We start from the raw sequence: 19,316 nt of genomic DNA, 5'->3' as shown, positions 1-19,316 counted from the left end.
AAAGACCCTATCGTAAAAAATTTGGTTTCTAACTTAATTTGGCAAAATTACAGCTCTGAGAATGATACGTTTTGCTATTACTGCCATGTAACAGACAGCTCTACAGGTGAGGTGCGTGGAAAGTGCAGAATGCCTCACCTGCATCCGAGATCACTTGAAGGGAGTTCAGATGTAGTTCTGTGATAACCCCTTCTGCGGGCTGTTTTCTAACACGGGGCGATGCCCTGCCCTAGCGGAGTTCTGCGTGGAAATGCCTTTGTCCAATGACACAGTGCTGACGGTATGTTTGAGAATAATATTGCGAAAAAGACAGACTTCTTTATACCATTTGTGTTAACCACACCTTGCCACCGCAGCCGTTAGGCAATTGTCACCTGACCCCCAAAGTCTGCTCTTGTAGTTTACCACTGAGAGATTTTGACTCTCGTCGCCTTCACCTGCTGCTCCACCCACCCCTGCTCTTTTGTCGTATTCATCCTATCTTTCTTATCTTACTCATCTATTAAACTTTGGACCAAACTCACAGATTATGTTTTGACTCTTGTTAGCCAATAAAGCCCCTATCATATGCCCCTACTGTACCTCTTGCTCTGTTTGCCCTGACTCTGCTCCTTCGAGATTTGAGTTTTAAAGGCCATGTGAAAGAAAATTAAAACTCCCCATACTTGACGTGTTTGAAATACAAAAGCATGCCATTGGCTTTTTATGGTTTTTGTTATTCTAACTGCGCAGCCTCTGGGCCACGAAATTATATATTGTTTTCAAGGCGCTATTCGTTTTCCCTGCGCGTCACGGACGCCAGCGCTCGCGTCTGGTTTTTTTTGTGTGCCACGCCTCCTCGGCCGGCATTGCGTCACGCTGGGCAATCGCCTCTGCTGCGAAGGAGGAGGTGCAGTGCTGCGGTTGCGCATCGTTGCATCAACAGGCCTGCGGCGCACATCCCCGAGTAGTGTGACTGGCCGCGCGGCCAAAATTACCGATCACGCCGTAAATCATTCCTGTCTGTGCTTCTTTGACGGAGGAGCAGCAAAACGACATGAACTCCCTCCTGAAGCCCTCTCGTCGTGGCCACCAGACTTGAACGTTTGCATTTAGCTCCTGAACCATCTTGCCATGAGCAAGGATAGGAAATCGTTGTACATGGACAATCGTAAGAACTTCTCACTAAACTGTTATCCACTTCTTCACCCCAGTGGTTATCCAGTGGAAGAACTGGCCCTGCCATGTGCATGTGGAATTTCCACCACTGCAATGAATATGAAGTTTACTCCCCCCCACCCCCATTGCTTGTTTGAGCAGAAATGTTTCACCATGTGACTTTGAATTAGGAAAGACAACATTTAAAGGTCATGAATGTGGTTGTGCGTGTTTGCCAAGTCTTTTTTTTGTATTGACTTGGTGGCCGGTGTGTTAACTTTGCTCGGGTGATGTTACTACGGACAGATGGGCCTGTTGTCGGAAATACAAACTATGTCTTCTGCAATAATGTCTTCATCGGCAGCAGACGAAACCCAAGCTTGTTAATTACACATTCTGGTGAATCCTTTGGACATTGTAAGTTTGAGTCAACTACAGGTGCGTCAAGTGACGTGTGTCGCTGAAACATTATGGGACAAAAAGAGAGCGCACATTTCAAGTATTCATGAAGCGCCTTGTGGCATTGGATTAGCTAATACCTACAGCATAATGCACGTAACCTTTTTGAGAACAGGTTCAAACTCGGCCCCTGGTATTTTTGCCGTGAGACGTGATGGATGAAAAAAAAGTAGACAGCCTTGCCGTTTAAATGTCCGCCGCGGTTTCCCTGTGGCACCAACGCCCTCAGATCAGCCGCATGGAGTACGTGCACTCGCGCAGCCTCATCTACCGCGACGTGAAGCCCGAGAACTTCCTGGTGGGGCGGCAGGGCACGAGCAAGCACCACAACATCCACATCATCGACTTCGGCCTCGCCAAGGAGTACATCGACCCCGAGACCAAAAAGCACATCCCCTACCGCGAGCACAAGAGCCTCACGGGCACCGCGCGCTACATGAGCATCAACACGCACCTGGGCAAAGGTGAGGGTCCGCGTGCGCGCGTGCGTGCCCGTACCTGCTCGTGTGTGAGCGGGCGAGCGACTGACTTATTGACTGACCGTTTATTGCCACGTGGTTGGGTTGTGTCGCCACTTGGCTGGATTGCGCTAAATGTACATCTTACAGGTGCTCGCTAATGGCATCTTAATGAAAAAAAATTGGCGCAAAAACTGCTAGGTGCACTAAGAAGCACGGAGAGGTGCGTTCTTGCATTCATATTGAGAGGCAAAGTGAGAAACACGTGGATTAGAGAACATACAAAAGTTAAAGATTTCCTGTTGACTTGAGAAAAGTAAGTGGGCTTGAGCAGGACATGTGGCAAGAAGGGATTTATGGCAGGTGGTCAAGACTAATGTTGGACTGGCAGTCAAAGGAGGGAATGTGCGCAAGGGGACATCACCGTGGACACAGCACCAATACAATTAGGCAAATGTCAGTGATGAGTGAAATGGGTACATCCCTTGGGCTGACTCATTCAGAGTGTATCTGGTGTGGTGTATAAACGTCAGCACTTGGGAAACAAAGGCAGATGAGTGTAGTGCTGACAACACCACCCCACCCCCTCTTGTGTGTGTCGGTTTATTGGGTGCTTGGTAACAGTCTGTGATGTGTAAGGAGAAACATGATGAACAGTTGATCTTTGTGTGTGTGACTAAAATGTTTACTATATCGCTGAAGACTGGGAAATATACAGCACTGTTTCTCATTGCTGTATATTTTGTGTTTAAAAACAGCTGACACCAGCACTGGGTTATTATGTAAACGGTTTAACTCTTCAAATCCACATTATCCAATTCATCCTAACTTATCACCTTCAACATTTCACCGCCCAGTTTTCCCCGCTTGAGTCAAAAGTTAAAATTGAGTAGAATCAGTCGATCGATGCAGAGGCTCGGTGGGGCCCGACCCAGCGTTAGGCAGCCCGGCACCGCGCCGGCGCAATGCATTGCTGTCCACGAGCACATTTACAAAAAAACTCGTGGAGACGGCGCCAGCGCGGTTATGAAATCCTAAAATAAGGCCACTCGTGGACTCGAGATGTAACTCGCCAACTCTACACAATGGATGCACGTCGGCAGGCGACAGGCGCAGGTCGGTCGCGGGTTTATTTTTAGAACCTTTTTCGCATTGTTGTGCGGACCCTTGAGTGGCTGGCAGAGCGAGCGTGGCCGTGAATAAACACGGGCAGCAGGAACGGACGGCTGCGCACCCACCACTGGGCTTTGATGAAATGCAACAGGAATTGTTTGATAATAGGTTCTCCTCCTCCAGTTTGGCTGCAGTAAGGGGGGAGGGGTGGCTTTTATGTCACCACCGGTGGTGTGAGTTTATCGACGAGGGCGGTGGCCAGGGGTTGTGCAATGGGCAGGATTCCGTGGCAAGCGTGAAGCTTGGTGCGGAAGAAGCGGGCCATTTTTGGCTAATATCATACATCGTTCGTGTCGGTGACGTTGGCAGTTAACACACGTAATGATGCCAAGATTCGTGGATTAAAATTGATTCTTTTTCTCCTGATACGTCCATCAATTATATTCGTTTTGGGGGTGGATCGGGGGGTGGGAGGGGGAGGTTTTTCATCCAGCAGTGGATTGATCATGGCTGATGCTGCTGTTGATGATCTGTTGTTTATAATTGATACATGCATGGTACCTTAAAAAAATTGATAACCCACAGATGTATTTGAGAATTAGCAATGTGAGCCTCAAGGGAACACACTTTACACTCCACTTTTAATAGTTTTTTCTGATATCATCTCTTCCCAGATGGTCGCACAATGAACTTAATAATTAGATTTTTTTTCATCGACTAAATCCACCCACTCTCAACAGAAGAATTATCTCTGGACATTAACATTTTTGGGTTATTAAGATTTTTCGAGGACACCTCTCAACTTGTAACCTTGCAGCTCCTACAATACAAAAACCATCAACGCTCGAATCAGATCGTGTTGCTGTGGTCAGCCTGTGTAATCTCCCACTGCTAGGCTAAGGCCTCCCTCCCCCACCCCAATTCCATTTGCTCCCCCATTATTTACGTGGCTTTAGTTGCTCCGGCCCAGTTGCGGCCTCCTCCCAGTCTCTCTGATTTTCTCGCTGCTGCCGTCTCTTCCGCTGTACAATTTCTCCGCTTCTCTGGCCCCTTCGCATCCTCCCAGTCTCCACTCTGTAGATAGTTCCGTCTGTCTGTCCCGCGTTAGTTGTTCTAGTGCCGTGTCACGGTGTGATTCTTGATCAAGGATTGAATCGTGATATTTTAACGGGCCATTTGTGTGGGTGGGCTGGTGATGGGGTTGGTGGTGGGAGTGAAGTGGAGCAATGTTCATGTTATCGTTAGCGATGCAGCGTACGCGAATTGACCGAGTGTGTTCGGTTGGACTGCACCGCCGCGATATAAAATCTCGCCGAGCGAGTCGTGACGATGCAGTGCGAGCAAGAGACGTAACACGTTGCGTAGATTCGGTTTATGAAGAAAAAAAAACGCATCGTTGCGCTCTGTACGTTTCGCCCAACGCGGTGTTGCTTGCCGGGTACATGAATGCCTCTCCTTTGGGGGCTTGGGTGGGCTTGTGTGGGCGTGTGAAGATGAAACGCGGCCGATGCAGGCAAACCATGCGCTCACCTCCACCACTCTTCTTTCCTCAGAGCAAAGCAGGCGAGATGACCTGGAAGCACTTGGTCACATGTTCATGTACTTCCTGCGAGGCAGCTTGCCTTGGCAGGGTCTCAAGGTGAGTGGTGGTGAGTGACGGTGTGTGCACGTGCTGGCTTTGAGCAGCGTGACGACAGATTTTGCCGCCCAGTCAAATTTCAGCCAACTCCCCCCCCCCCACCACCCTACCCTTGCATTTTGGCTGTGATAGAACCTTGCTACAATTGTGACAAATAGAATTAATGATGGTCATTGATTCGAACTGGTAGCCATAAAAACTCGCGTATCTTTGCATTTATGACCGTGCTAGTTTGTGCAAAGTCGAAGGTTCTATTTCCATTGTAATTTGTGAGTTACCGTGTGACTGCAGTCTGCCAACAATGACGCCGTGACATCATCATCGCCATTCTCAAAAATAGACCATTTTGTGCCGTGACGTGGTCACAATTCTTCAAATTACCCATCGCCAAATTCTGTTGGTAACTTTCTGCTGCTGCTGCTGCTTGTCTCGACTGCACAGACGGAGTCCTCTGAAAGTGTCCATTGTGAGAAGTGTTATTTTAAAATAAGCGGTGGAGATATACAGTCTTTGAGCAATGGCTTTTGTAGGAATGCAACCAACCTTGAGACTCGCTGAGTTTATCTTGGGCATATAAAGTAGTATATCTCTCTCAGCTGGGTGGTGCTGCAGCAAAATATATTAACAGCGATTGTCCTTGGGAGGGTCTGGGTCGAGCCGTAGGAATGTGGGATTTCCACCATTTTCTTAGAACCGCCAATACGGATGAGCACCTCCCTATGTCAGTTTGAGCACAGAAGAGACAATTTTCTGTTGGTGTTTGTGAAATTTCGCTGTTCGGTCCCTCCGCAAAACCTCCGCAATCCACGTGGTTGTGTGCATTGCTCCCCAGCGGTAGTGCAGCGGTTAGCGCGCTGCGCTACGAACCTGGTGTGACCAGAGTTCGATTCCCGCTCACGGCCAACATGTGTGACGAATATCTGAACCGGTCCTGGGCCTGCCCTACGTCGACTCGGCCATAAACGAGTACCTGGTGCGGTGTGTAAATGACATCGCCACTGTGGAGATCAAGGTGGCCGGGGCGTGGTGCTAGCCGCACCACCCCCCTCGTGCACTGTGCCAGTCTTCATAGGTGCGACTCGCAAACAGCACTTGCCCCAACAGTCTGTGAAATACTCTACGGAGGCGGGAGGGTCTTTATCTTTGTTGCTGCCCCACAGGCTGACACCCTGAAGGAGCGGTACCAGAAGATTGGCGACACCAAGAGAGCCACTCCCATCGAGGTCCTCTGCGAAAGCTTCCCCGGTGAGTCCCACAAGTGAGAAGTCTCCGAATTTGGGCGGCTGCCTAGAAGAAGAACAAAAAAACAACGTTGCCCACTGAGTTTGGTGGCAGGGTGGCGCCAGCGTTAACACTTGTGGCTTGCAGCAATAATGTCCTGGGTTCAATTCCCAACTCTCGTGCCTTTACTCTGGAATTCATATGTTCTTCCCCCTGTTCTGCATGGGCTTCCACCAGCGTCTCCGGTTTCATAGATAAAATATAAATATATAATGTGGCTGGTATTGCACAAACATCCCAACACTGAATCGTTACCTGCAAATTACTCGATTTGGATTACACGTTGCAACATCGCCCCCTACTGGGAACACCTTGCAGGATCCTCCTGAAAGAGAGTCTTGAGACTCGGTGAGGCTTTCCCAGGTAAGCAAACATAATAATAATAATAACCGTAAAAAAATATTAATTTGCAGTTGCATTTAGACGGCGCATAAATAAATTTGCATTGTACTCTCACATTACGCAATTCACGTGTACAAAGTGACGACTGCACAGCGAGGCACGTACACAATGCCAGTGTGGCGTGACGCATGCCAACGGCATCCATGTCCTTTGACAGGCACTTGTGTTAGTCATTGGTCACGTGCGGTGACAGTAGTACCGCGTTGTACGTGTCGACATTGCCAATTCCGTTCGATGCTTACAGAATTGTCATGAGATGCACAGGTGTACACAGTGTCCATGACGCTGCACACGTGTATGCAAACTAAATAATATCAACTGGTACATTTGATATTCGCGCCGTTTTTACAGCGCAAAGGCTCCCACGAAGACATGATGGTTATGCTTACAGTCTCAAGACTCTCTTTCATTATTTAACGTTTCCACCTCGAGTCGAACGCCGCACAAACAGTTGAGAGTTGGAGACAAATCGCGAACAGCGGGCGGCAATGAGTTCCCCCGATGCTTGTCCAACACGACGGACATGCACGTCGCCGCGTAATGCTCACGCACTCGACTTGTGTTGTGCGTGCGTGCCACAGAGGAGATGGCCACGTACCTGCGGTACGTAAGGAGGCTCGACTTTTTCGAGAAGCCCGATTACGAGTATCTGCGCAAGCTGTTCATGGACCTGTTTGAGCGCAAGGGCTACACGTTCGACTACAACTACGACTGGACCGGCAAAACGCTCGTAAGGACGGCGGACGCGTCGGGTCGTGCATTTGCTCGGGGTGTAGCCGTGAGTGAGCGAGCGAGCGGTCGAGCGAATGGGTGATTATGTTATAGCTTGCACGTGTACATTCGTTAATCCACTGCTGGATGAGTATCTCCCCTCGCCGGGCGGGCCCGCAGGAGTTTTGTCTGCACTACGAAGCTGGCAACCTGAGTTCGATTCCCAGTTACGGCCAACATCGGTGGCTGTTGTCTGAACCGGTCCTGAGCCTCCACTAGATTGACTCGGCTGTAAATGCGCACTTAATGCGCTGAAAAAAACAGCACTGGGGAGACTGATGCAGTCAGGTGTGGTGCTGGCTACACTACCCCCTCGTGGGCCGTGTCGGGCTTTATAGGTGGATTCATGAAAAGTATTAAGCCACCGGTGACAAGGAGATGCATTATTGGTCATAATTTGATCATTAGATTGGCACTTATCAATAGCTTTGTGAACGTGACAATCTTGTTGGGTGGTGGAGAGTTAACGACAAGACTTTTGGCATTAAACTTCCAACGCAAATACAAATATGGATCATCCTGTATTGGCTACGAAAATCGATATTTCAGGGTCGTAGGTGCTCGCGAACAGCGAGGAACGTGAAACTGCATGCGTGTCTGTCCCGCACAGCCCACGCCCATCGCCTCCATCCACGCGGACCCATCGGCAGTGCCCCCGTCGAGTCGCCCGCAGCCCGTGCCCAAGACACAGGTACCGTGTGCCGCACCACCTCCACCGCCGTCTCCCCCCCCGCCATACCTCCACCGCCCGCCACCCCCCACTTCCACAGATTTCACCACCGCCTCACGCCGTTGCCCGCCAATAGCTGCGTTGTCGTGGAAACGGTTCATCGTCGTAGCGTCGTCGCTTCCGTGAATGTCGTTCGTAGACCGGAGATATCAGGGGCTGGCTTGGGGAATGCATAGACGTAGGAATGTAGCACAGTACAACAGTGGATCTTTCCGCACTGCCCTCGGCGTACACGTGTACGTGTTTGAAGTGCAGATGCACGCCGCTGTCGTGCCAACGCTCCCCGTCATCTTACGGGAGCTGTTATCGCCTTCCCGCGTGTTACCCAGGCCGGAGAGACTCGAGTGTCAGCAGTGGGCTTGCCGCCGTGCTCTCTAAATAAAGCTTATTGATTTATCGATGACATGAAACATTGATTATTCCGGTGTCAATTTGCTAAGAAACGTGTGGGGCGTACTGGCTGCGAACAGCGTTTTTTCAAAAAGGATTATAAATAGCGTTTACTAATTGTCCCGCGGGGATTATGGTTGCGTCACAAATTGGATGAAGCGATGAGTTTGTACCAGACCACCAGAGGGTTTTACGATCTGACGTTTGGCGAATTTCAGATTATTTTTTGTTTGGGGCCATGACAGGGAATTTGTGACTTAATGCTACGAAATGTACATCGTAGACGGTCATAATTCTGTGCGGTAATCAACAGTTGTGTTTTTTAAAGCAAAAAACATTACGGAAAATAAATACGCCAAACAGGAATGGACATTATAGTACAGGGTATGAATCTACATGTACTTTTTGTTGGTTGTTTTTGCTGTCAGTATGGGTATTAGCGTGAATGTTTGTTTTAAATTGTATATTTGTTGTGAAGGTAATATTGCCTGTAGGTCGACCTATAAATAGGAACCCTTAATATAATGCACAGGTTGCAAAAACAAGTTTGGCAGCTTGCTCACGTTTCCTTTGCGATTGAGTTTTGCATGCGAGCTTCGCTAGAGCTCACCACTGGTCAGAGACGATTGCTCTGCCAACTTTACGTTCCAGGCCCCGTGTGTGCTCTCGCGCCGACTTACGATCACTAACAACGCCACTAATCGACTTGCTGCTTCGCATGAAAGTGACATTCACAGCTCATCGGATGCACCTCGCCTGTTTTATTTTTTATTTCTTTCTCGTATCTTCTTTTTTTTGTTTGTTGTTTTTTTTGTTTTGTCCCTTCCTCCTCTTCTCGCACGCTTGCAAAAAAACGCCAGCCCCCCGAGCACAAGGGATCGCGAGAATCCCAGCCTAGCCGACAGTCAAACACTTTGCACTTGGCTGCGCAGCTGGCAGCTGACAGGCACGGGGGTTCCACGCAGGTACCAGCCTACCCCCCCCCACCGCTTCTACCCTCGCCTCTCTTCCCCTTGACCCCCCCCCCCGTCTCCATTATTGCCATCGTGCTCAAACCTCGGGGGATCCTCTCATCTCTCTCGCTCCGCTGTCGCTTACTGCCACTGCTGCTGCATGCCATCGCTTTGCGCTGCGCCGCCGGAGGAGGAAGGGAGCGTTTAGGGTCGTGGAACACTGGGGGGACGCACGCCGGCACCGGCGTTTGCAGCAGCAGCGGGGGGGGGGGGGGACGTACGTGCAGCGGGGGAAGGTGCAAAAACGCACGGCTGCAGGTGGACCTGACAGAGGGCTGCTGTAAATGTGGCCACGTAACCCAAGTTGGTTTGACCCGGACGTGCTCTGTCCAGGAATTCTAAGAGTCTATAACATTTTATTATGAACAGCTGATAATGAAGCCTCTGAGACCTTGCCTGCAAATGAAACCGCCCTGCATCCCAGTGTTCTGAGACCCTGAGCGTCAGCCACCACTGAATGTGCCGCTCGTTACCGACCCCTGTGCTGACCGAGTGAAAGCCATGACCACAGTGTCTCATAATATATTCTTGGCTTAGAATTACTCGGCATGAAGTATTCCATGCGGCAAAAGTAAATATAACTTAGGGTAGCACTTGAAAATGAATATCATCCGAGCAACTGAAAACGTAACACAATTACGCCGGTAAACATTTCAAATCTTTAATTCTGTGCGGCTCTTTTGATTTCAATTGGCCGATAAGAGTCTCCAGCCGGTGACTTCCTCTTAGGCAGGGCCGCAGCGAAACAGCAAGGGGTCGAGATGTCGCGGCCCGACAACGCAGCTCCTCTCACACCCAGGCTTGATCCAATCTGGTGCTGCGGTTTTAGGCGCCGGGCGGCCGATGGCAGCTGGCACGGGCGGCACACTGTGGGTGTTGGTGGTGGGGCGGGGGGGTGGACAGCACATGCGCGGCGGTGGCTCGGAGCTCACGCTGTTGCCCCTTGAGGGTCCGTGCGTCTCCACCCCCCCCCATCTCTCCACGCCAGCCGCACTTTTTTTTTGAGCTGGCGTTTATTTTATTCTATTATTTGCTCCTCCCTTTTTCCCTCAATTTCTATCCCACCCCAACCAAACTCCTCCTCCCCCCACTCCTCTCGCGGCCCTCCAGTGGGAAATCCCTCGGTGCGCGGTGGCTAATCCTGTAACCTGCTTACGCGGTGCTCACTGCGCCGCGAGCGTGGTGGGGCACACGTGTCGGCGCGTGCGTCCTGGCTCCGCTCTCGCATCCTCTCCGCGCTATAATGGGAGGGCGGCCGCGAATAAACGCCGCGCTAGTGGGGCGCAGCCCGCCACCGCCGGGCCGTAGACACGAGTCCCCCCACCGCCGCCACCACCTCCTCCTCCTCGTGTTATTTTTAAGCGCGGAGTTAAGGTTACGAGCACCCACAGAAAGTTTAATCTCGCCCCACGCTTGCTTTTAAAAACCGCGATGCTAAATGATTACGCTATCATCGGCATGGTTGATGGAAGAGTGACCGTGGTGACAGCTGATAGGAATTGGAGGGGGTGGCAGTGGAGGGGGGGGGGTATTAAGTTTAATGCCGCTGAGAGAAAGTCAGGGCGGTTGATGTTTCAGCTGCCTGGCCTGCACAGGTGGGAGTCTCATGACGGGTCCACGCCCGCAGAAGGATTTCTCGTAATTGTATTCAGCTTGCGCCGGCAAAACCAGTAAAATAATGAAATATGGATTCGGTCAGTTGTCACGAATTTGCCTCTTCGGCACGACGAAGTGGAACCTGCAACTCGGCATGAATAAAAAAAGTAATCTGGGTGGCAAGGCGCTCGAGGCGTCGTCCTTCCCGGGCGTAGGGCAGCCGCGCCGCCCATTGCATCGCGACGTCACGTCGACGACGAGTTGTTCGTCCAGGGCGTGAACGCGATCGATCCTTGCTCACGTCACTTTACAGAAGTGAGCGGGAGAAATTTCCGACTATTCCAGCTAGCCGTCAAAACAAAGCAGGTGGTTCCCCCCCCCTTCCCCTTCTCCTAACCAGCTGCCCGCGAGGTCAAGTTTAGCGACAGCAGCAACACGCCCAGGGTCGCGTGGCGCCCTGCGTCAGCACTTGCCCTGCCATCGGGCTTGGGGGGGGGCTGTGTAGGTGGGGAGGTCTCCGGGAAAACCGGTTTGTCTCGGGCGCGCGTCGCCGCCGCGTCGCAGACACAGGTAGCTAAAAATAGTGGTCCACGAGGAAGTTCACGCCGATTCTGTGGTACAGTGTGTGGCAAATGTGCTCGCGGCTCGAGTCGGGCCCCCGACTGGTCGTCGTACAGCCGTCGACCACCGCGTTTCCTTTTGGCAACAAGACATGTAAAATTTCCTCGTGGGAAAAAAGCCCTCCAGACCGGTTGGGCAGCTGTTCGTCACCCCTCCCCCCCCCCAGGGTAATGTTCTCTTTTTGTTGGGCGAGCGGTTGTTTTATGTTGTTCCTCAAAGGTGTGCCTCGATCCTCTCTCACCATCACTGCTCACGCACCCACCCACCGACATAAACACACGCAAACATCCACTCGCACATGCGGGCACGCATACAACCACGCAAACTCTACACTCGCACAAAAACACACACACGAACGCACTCAAACGTGCGCACGCACGTGCATACCCACGCGCGCACCATCCACTTCCCACCACCCCTTCCTGCCCGATTCCCATCGGCTTGGACCCTGGTGCAGGTGGTGAGCTCCACGAACGGGGAGCTGAATACAGACGACCCGACGGCGGGACATTCCAACGCGCCCATCACCGCACAGCCCGAGCCCGAGATGGTGGACGAGACCAAGTGGGCCCCCCCTCCATCTCCACCTCCCCCCCTCCATCCTCCCCTTTACTCTTTCCTCCCCCCCCTTTACTATTTCCTTCCCCTCCCTCCAGCTCTCCATCCACCACCCGCCCCTCAATCAGCCTTTCCCACCTGGGCTGTACCACTCATGCCAGGGTTTTTATTTTGTGGAATATGTTTATGACCAGGGCTTCAATTTATTCCGCTTTGGCAACCCAGCAAATATTTCCACAGAATAGCTTACTGTGTTATATCTTGCTTGTATAATTAAGCTAATTTTGTGTTTATCCACCGTGAAGGAAGCACACGATGGCGTACGTTGTTGTGGTTATGACACCCACGGTAGTACACGGGGCTGCCGCTGGATTCCCAACCGTGAACCTCTGCAAAGAAGGAGCGAACCCCGCTACCGCTAAGCCACGCCAATGCCCTATATGGCTGCGCTTGTGGTCACATCCCGCCTCTGAGCCTGCTCCAGTCTGCCAGCTACCCGGAAAATATCCAGCGATAAATTAAGACCACGGTTATGACGAATGACTTATTACAAGATGCAGCCCTGCACAGTCGTAAATGTGCACAAGTGCAGTCTGAAACGCACGATCTGGAGGACTCCCCTCTGAGCAGGCTGCGTGGAGAGAGCACTCGGCACTGCCGACAATGATGCGGTGGCCTGGCTCTGCCAACTACGTACGCCTGCCGAGCGATTAAATAAATTGTACCCCCGCCCTGCCAGTCGTAAAGTCACGATTCTATATTAAATATGTTCGACCATTATGGTGTGTGAAGCACCTCTAGTGGCTGCAGGGGTGAAATGCTGTCGTCATAAACAAGGCAAAAAATAAATCGTGACGAGCCGCAGAATAATTGGAGGAGTTTAATCGTTGTATCTGCTGGACACGTTTCTGCAAAAATCCAGGTCGCCCTTGCAAATTAGGACTATCCTTGTCTCTCGAGTTCTCACTCGATTAACAAAGTGAAGGTACGAGACATTAGTGGTTTGCGTAACGTCTTGCTTACAAAGAACCGCACTGTTGCGTCTTGTTCTCCTTCCCCAGGTGCTGTTGCTTCTTCAAGAGGCGAAAGAAGAAATCTATCCAGCGAGTCAAGTGATTGCGGACATCGGCCCCGCACCGTGGGACGTGCGTTTCACTTTCACCGCCGTCCGCCAGCCCAGGCCATCTCATCCCCCCCCCCCCCCCAAGTCCCGCTCGTGGGGCCTACGGGGCCGTCTTCAAGAACCGGACTGGACTTTCCCGTTCTGGAACTTCCTCGCTCGTCGTTTTTGGAAGGAGGGGGGGGGGGGTGGTGTTGTGTACGCGACGCTCGGACGCACGAGTTTTCTCGCGACGCGGAAAAGAGAAATTTAAGGCGTTGACCGACCCAGGGCATAGGAATGAACCTGCGGACCGCGCTCTTAAACGCCTTAGAAAATCCTTCAAGACCAACCTGCCGAACGGGAGAAGGCGGCAAAGTGAAAAGGACAAAAGGGAAAATGAAAACTCCAAGTTGACTCGTTTATTTTTCCCCCCGTGCGGAAAAATTAAAATGTGTGGGTTGATGTTAACTTGTGCTGAAGAGCGATCGTTGCTGCTCCTCCTCCTCGGAAGACGGACGCGGAGAGACTGAAATAATTTTAAGATGGCGAAAAAAAAAGGCGTTGTTTGGTCCCACGTTCAGGGTTCGGCCAAACCCTGCCGAATTGGGACCGCAGCTTGTGACCTCCTTCCATAGGACCTTAGACCATCGCTATCGTGTGAGCAACCCGAAACTTGACGCGAGATCCACGGTTGCGTCGTTTGAGCTCATTTCTAGCGTTCTGCATTACTTTTGTTTGTGATCTTTGCTTTGCCGTACCATCCACCACTCCTCACCCCCACTGACCCAGCCCCTACCCCCCCCCCCATCTCCCATCACCCCTTTGTTAATTTTAATATTTTTCAAATGTGTTATAGTTGTTGGCTGTGCCGTTCTGTTGTCCTGAAATTGTTTCTGAACCGAAGACGAAAAGTACAGGCTGCAGAAAGCACCAGAGTAAATTACGATGTTGGCGGAGGACACCACGAACTTGTCGCAGTTTTATTTAAACCTTTTGTTGTGTAAAGAAGGGTATAACGTGCCCCCTCCTCCCTCCGGCTCGGGTTATAGTGGAACACGCAATCACACCCGGCGATGTTTGTAAGCAACTGTTTTTTTTTCTTTCGATGTGCCTGGCAGCACTGTGTCGTCCTGGCATGCATGTGAAGCGGTGCAGAAAACCCAGCGTCATCTTCACGCCGCCTGTTTTTCTTGAGACTTTTTTTTATTTCACGCCGCGTAAAATATTCAAAGAGTCGGGCAGACCTTGCTCCAACCACCAGCTTCAGACTCGGGGGGTGGGGAGTCCCTCCCGGTCCCCCCCCCGGTCCCCGCCCCCCTCGGTTGCCCCCCCCCCCCCCCCCCCCAGAGATACGCACAGTCGTCGCCGTGCAACCTCGGGCTCGGTTTACGGCCGGTTCTAGAGCCAACTTCTTGTTCCCCCCCTCCCAGTCTACTGCTGGTCTTAAATTGCTGATTCTTTATACGTTGGGGTCACCAGCACACTCAGGCTTGGTGGTACAAACGAACTCGATCCCGTGCCGAGCACTCGGGCAACTTTATTAGTTGAACTCTTGGTGCCGGCCTCGGGCTCCGGCTTTACCACGTGACCCCTCAGCCACTGTTTCCTTGAGGGGGAAGGGGGCAGAGCCCCCCCCCCCCTCCCCACAGAATTGTAAAAGTTTCCGAGTGCCCGGCGCAGGTTGGAACGAGTTCATTTGCACCAAGTTGGAGTGGTGTTGGTGACCGCCGTATGAGAACCGGGTTTTAACGCGAGTACTAAAACCCAGTTGTTGCACTATGTTAGCAGTAGAGGCGTTGCAGGAGGATACTTTACTGTGGGCTGTCATTCACATTGCATTAATAAAGTTGAATTTTTTTAAAAAGAGAAATGCAAAAATGTCTAAGTTGAACACTTTAGAATGGTTGTATTCAGTAATTGCAGTACATCTGGCACGTCCGTTACATGTGTTAAAGGGGCGTGGCATTTAGAAGTTGCTTAACCAGTTAATTTTAACAACCCTAGTTTCTGGATAGTGAAGTTTTGTGCTGTGCATTTTGTGTCCGTAATATTTTTTTTAGTTTGTCATTTTAATAACATTTTGACCAAATACGTCGTGTAGATAAAAATGGGCAAATTGTCCCCGGCTGAAATGTCTTTGCTCACGGTGTAAAAAAAAAAAGGCTAAATTGACATGAGAATTATGATGTTCGGGTCGCATGAACGAGAAGTAACATTTAGAAAAAGCAGGAATAAAATAACAATTTAAACTGGCTGAACAAAAGGTACGTTAACAAGTTTATCTTTGATAAGTCCACGATACAAGAAACACGTTGAATTTATTTAAACATAACATTCTTCACACATCTTCCTTTACAAAAAGTGGCTGGCAACTTCAAGACAATGGGGGAAAGAAAACAATGGGATGGAAACGTCTCTGTGGGTCTCCACGCAGGGCAGCGTGGCGGCTGTTTGTGTTTGGTGGTGTGGGAGAGACTCATTGACATGGGAAGGGAGTTGGGGGGGGTGTAAGTGACTGCTGTTGAATCCCTGTATACAACGAACATCGTATGGAACTTGACTGCATGTTTAAGTTACATATGCTTATTGGCGGATCATTGTGTGTGTCGGTTGTGACGTACAAAGACAAAACCAAGGCTTTTCAACATCACTGTAGTTTTAAAAATGTAAATGATTTATTTTGGGTTTTCTTTCTTTCTCCTATTTTGGTTGGTTAATAGTCAGAGCACTCGGCCATCAAGCAAATCAGGGGGTGCGACATATTTCTGATTGTAGCCAAGAGACGGTAAGTTTGTTTTCTTGGTTTTATAATCGTTTGGAAACGTGTGTATATTGCGCTGCTATACTAAGATGTTGCATTATACTGTAGAATTGTTCCATTACATTAAAATCAATTAAAAAAAAAGATGTTTACAATAAAACTACCTGTTCGTCCACATTGTACTTTAATCCGCACACCGTGTCATGTTCACACTTTATGCAGCGTGTCAACAGAATTCAGTTTTTGGTGTTAATTTACAACTTGAGTCAACTTGTACAAAACCAAGGGCTGTATGCAGTAACCATGATATTCAGTCCATTGTCAATCTGCTGCTTAATCAAGGTCTCATTCCATGTCGGTCGTTTGACCATGCCCTCGCCATACTGATTGGTGCTGCTTTGCTTGGGGGGGGGGCAGGGCGGAACGAGTTCAGATGTTTCCTACTGACGTGAAGCCGAGGCTCGGGATCCAACCCAGGACGTGCTGGGTTCATTGCGCGGTGCACCCAACAGCTGTTCGACCACTCCCCCTGGGTTTTACTTGTAGTGTATTCATGTTGAAACTTCTTTCGCACCGTACGTAACCAACCGTGCTAATCGGAGGTGCTATGAAGAGCAACAGGGTTTTAGTTCCTGTCAATGAGAGGGCAGACCTTGACAGTTTTGGCCGACTGTCTTCAAGGATCCTGTATATGTGTACAGGGAGAACCTTAACTGCCTGAACATCTGGATGTGGACAGTTGGGTGGTGATGGTGTGTTAAAAACGACTCAATCCTGCCAGTCCCTTGAGCACCTTGGAAACGCATTCGAAGGTAACGTGCATTTTTTCAATAAACTTTAAAAGAAAATGCAATCATACCAGAAAAGCCTTTCATCCATAAACCTGCACATACATTTTTTTTATTAATCCAAACTAAATGTTGTTGCTTTATATCACCACTGGTGAACATTGGTTATCGCACTGCCCTATGAATCCAGGGACCTGAGTGTGTCAACTAACATCAGTGGCGAGTGAGACCTGAACTGGCGTCCCATCGCCAACCCAGCATTGACCGGCGAAGGGAAGTATGGTCAAGCAACCAGTATGACTGACGTGGCTTGGGGAGGCTTTCATCCACCTGGGTGACTTGACAAAGGAAGAGAGTAATACATTTTGTACCAGCAGTTAAGTCGTATGACGTTCAAGCTATTTAAATCGGAAATCCAACATTTTCAGACAGAGGCCATGTCCCTAAATTAAATTGTCGAAACAACTGTCAAAGAACACGCTTCACTTTAATTGAAATTGCAGAATCTACAAACTGCAACTGAAGGCACGTTTTTTTTAAATTAGAAGTGATTAATTTCAACAAATAAAATTGTAAAAATGTTTGTCGGATGGATCGTTCTCTTCCCTCGTCAACCTACTGTGCAAGTTATGTTTTAAAACGTAACAAAATCGTGGGGGTAATACGTTTTCAGAAAAAAGGCGTGAGAACATGAACCCAGGACTGATTGTTACCACCACCACCCAGGGCAGTAACACATTCCTGCGGAGGAAGCTGGTAGGAACGTTGGGTTGCTCTTGTCAATGGCCAGGGTCAACGGCGGCGTGGTGTATTCCGCAAATATGCCCGACTGTGAGGGCGGGCACAAGCCGGCGTGAGAAGACGTTGAGTTTTATAAGGGCACCGCGGGGTGCCAGCCCCTCCCCACCCAGCCCCTCCCTGCACGACGGACGGACGGACACAATAATCACCTGTGGGCTGGTGTAACCAGGAGGTTTCTACCAGTATTAAAGTTATCTTAGGCCCCAGGGCTTCAATGACAACTGCTCCCCCATGTTTCTACTACCGCCGCTGTCACTCGCTCGTGTCACGCGTATGACAATGACCGTCTTGCACTGCTCTCAGTTGAGAATGAGATTGTGCGGAAAAGCACCATTTGAAGATGTCATTGCAAATTTTGCAATGAAAAAAATCTCGAAAAGTTCATCTCCGGTGTTATTTTCTCTCACGTTATGGGAAAAAAGATTAAAATTGACATGACTGATTAGCACGTCGGCTTTCGCGACCAATATTCTGTTCTGTTTACGTGACAACCATTACTAGTTGACTGTCGGGTGGTGGCCGGTTTTAACGACACATTTATATATTTTCGCGATCTAACCCAAAAACCTCTTATGGTTGACATGACTGCTTCTTTTGTATATACAATGTGCATATCCTTGTTATATAAATATATTCAAGAATATGTTGGCGAAACATTTTTTTCGTAGGCTCCTTGGCAGTGCCAACTGTGGCCTGTTGGATAATACGGCCCTGGTGGGTGAGTGGTTGAATGAGTTGGTCTTGGACACAGTGCCCGATTGGATAACACGGCCCTGCCGCCGCCACCACCACCATCGCACCGCGCCCACGCGTTCTGCGCTCCGCCAGATCCCGCAGCTGCTCACAGCAGACGCTGAAGCGACCTCCGACAAACTCCCAATGATTTGGATACGTGACAAGATCATATTACAGGGACATGATGGTAGGAAGAGGGCGACCCAAGATCAACTGGATGACAAATGAGATCACCTGGGACTGATGTCCCGGTAAAGCACGTGACGAAAGGCTGCGAAGGACGGGCAAGAAAGTGGTGGAGCAAGGAGGTAACCGAGACACCCAATGGTGCCCCTATTATCAATGGTGTTGACATTATTTAGCAGTGGTGCAACACACACATGAAGCCTTACATTTTTAAAATAAAGGCAACGGGCAATGGTCCTTAACAGCATATACTCGACTGGTATATTTTATTTTAAGGCAGTGTTATTGACGAATGAAAGACAAGTACACAATCATTTCCATCGGAGTAACATGGCTCACGAAAGCAACGCAACAATTGGTGCAATGGATGTTTTTTGGGGTAATTTGTTTACGCGGTACCGGTGGCACGGTGTTTTTTTCTGCAATATTTTGCTGTCTTTTCTTGGATTTTCTGTTTGCACTTAGTCACATTAAGATGTTTTTTGTTCATGTTTTTGTTTTTTGTTTGTTGCGATTGCACCCGATTCAAGAGCCGAATGGCTCACAGGGCTATACCTAATAAATGAACTTGAAGTTGTCTGCACGCGAGGTGCAGTAAATGCAATTGTCAACATTGAACCAAGCTGAATTCCCGAAAGCCCACGAGTACCGTAATGTACCCGAAGCTGCCGTGCAACAAATACGCTCAAGCGCGTTACCACGTGCGCGAGCCGGCCGGCGTGCCCACGTGTTCCGGTCTGGAGGCCCCCCCCCCCACCACGGCGTGTGGGGTCAA

At 49.9% G+C, this 19,316-nt stretch overlaps 1 protein-coding gene across 4 annotated transcripts in view; it reads left to right on the top strand.

Annotated features, from left to right (window-relative positions):
- Nucleotides 1–16,194, top strand: part of LOC144931039 (casein kinase I-like) — a 44,351-nt gene extending 28,157 nt beyond the window's left edge. For 3 of the 4 annotated variants that reach the window (XM_078854925.1, XM_078854924.1, XM_078854926.1), the window contains exons 6-13: nt 1,826–2,060; nt 4,721–4,806; nt 5,967–6,051; nt 7,071–7,219; nt 7,871–7,951; nt 9,241–9,345; nt 12,068–12,174; nt 13,230–16,194. In XM_078854925.1, coding sequence (XP_078711051.1) covers nt 1,826–2,060; nt 4,721–4,806; nt 5,967–6,051; nt 7,071–7,219; nt 7,871–7,951; nt 9,241–9,345; nt 12,068–12,174; nt 13,230–13,284 — 903 coding nt within the window. In that variant the 3' untranslated portion in view covers nt 13,285–16,194. The remainder of the gene's footprint in view (nt 1–1,825; nt 2,061–4,720; nt 4,807–5,966; nt 6,052–7,070; nt 7,220–7,870; nt 7,952–9,240; nt 9,346–12,067; nt 12,175–13,229) is intronic. The other variant, XM_078854927.1, reaches the window with a different exon arrangement.
- Nucleotides 16,195–19,316: the final 3,122 nt, after the last annotated feature.

Source organism: Lampetra fluviatilis, chromosome 3 (genome assembly GCF_964198595.1).
Source record: "Lampetra fluviatilis chromosome 3, kcLamFluv1.1, whole genome shotgun sequence".
Classification (NCBI taxonomy): Eukaryota; Metazoa; Chordata; class Hyperoartia; order Petromyzontiformes; family Petromyzontidae; genus Lampetra; species Lampetra fluviatilis.
The sequence above is the reverse complement of the archived record's forward strand: the minus strand, read 5'-3'. Positions and strand labels throughout refer to the sequence as shown.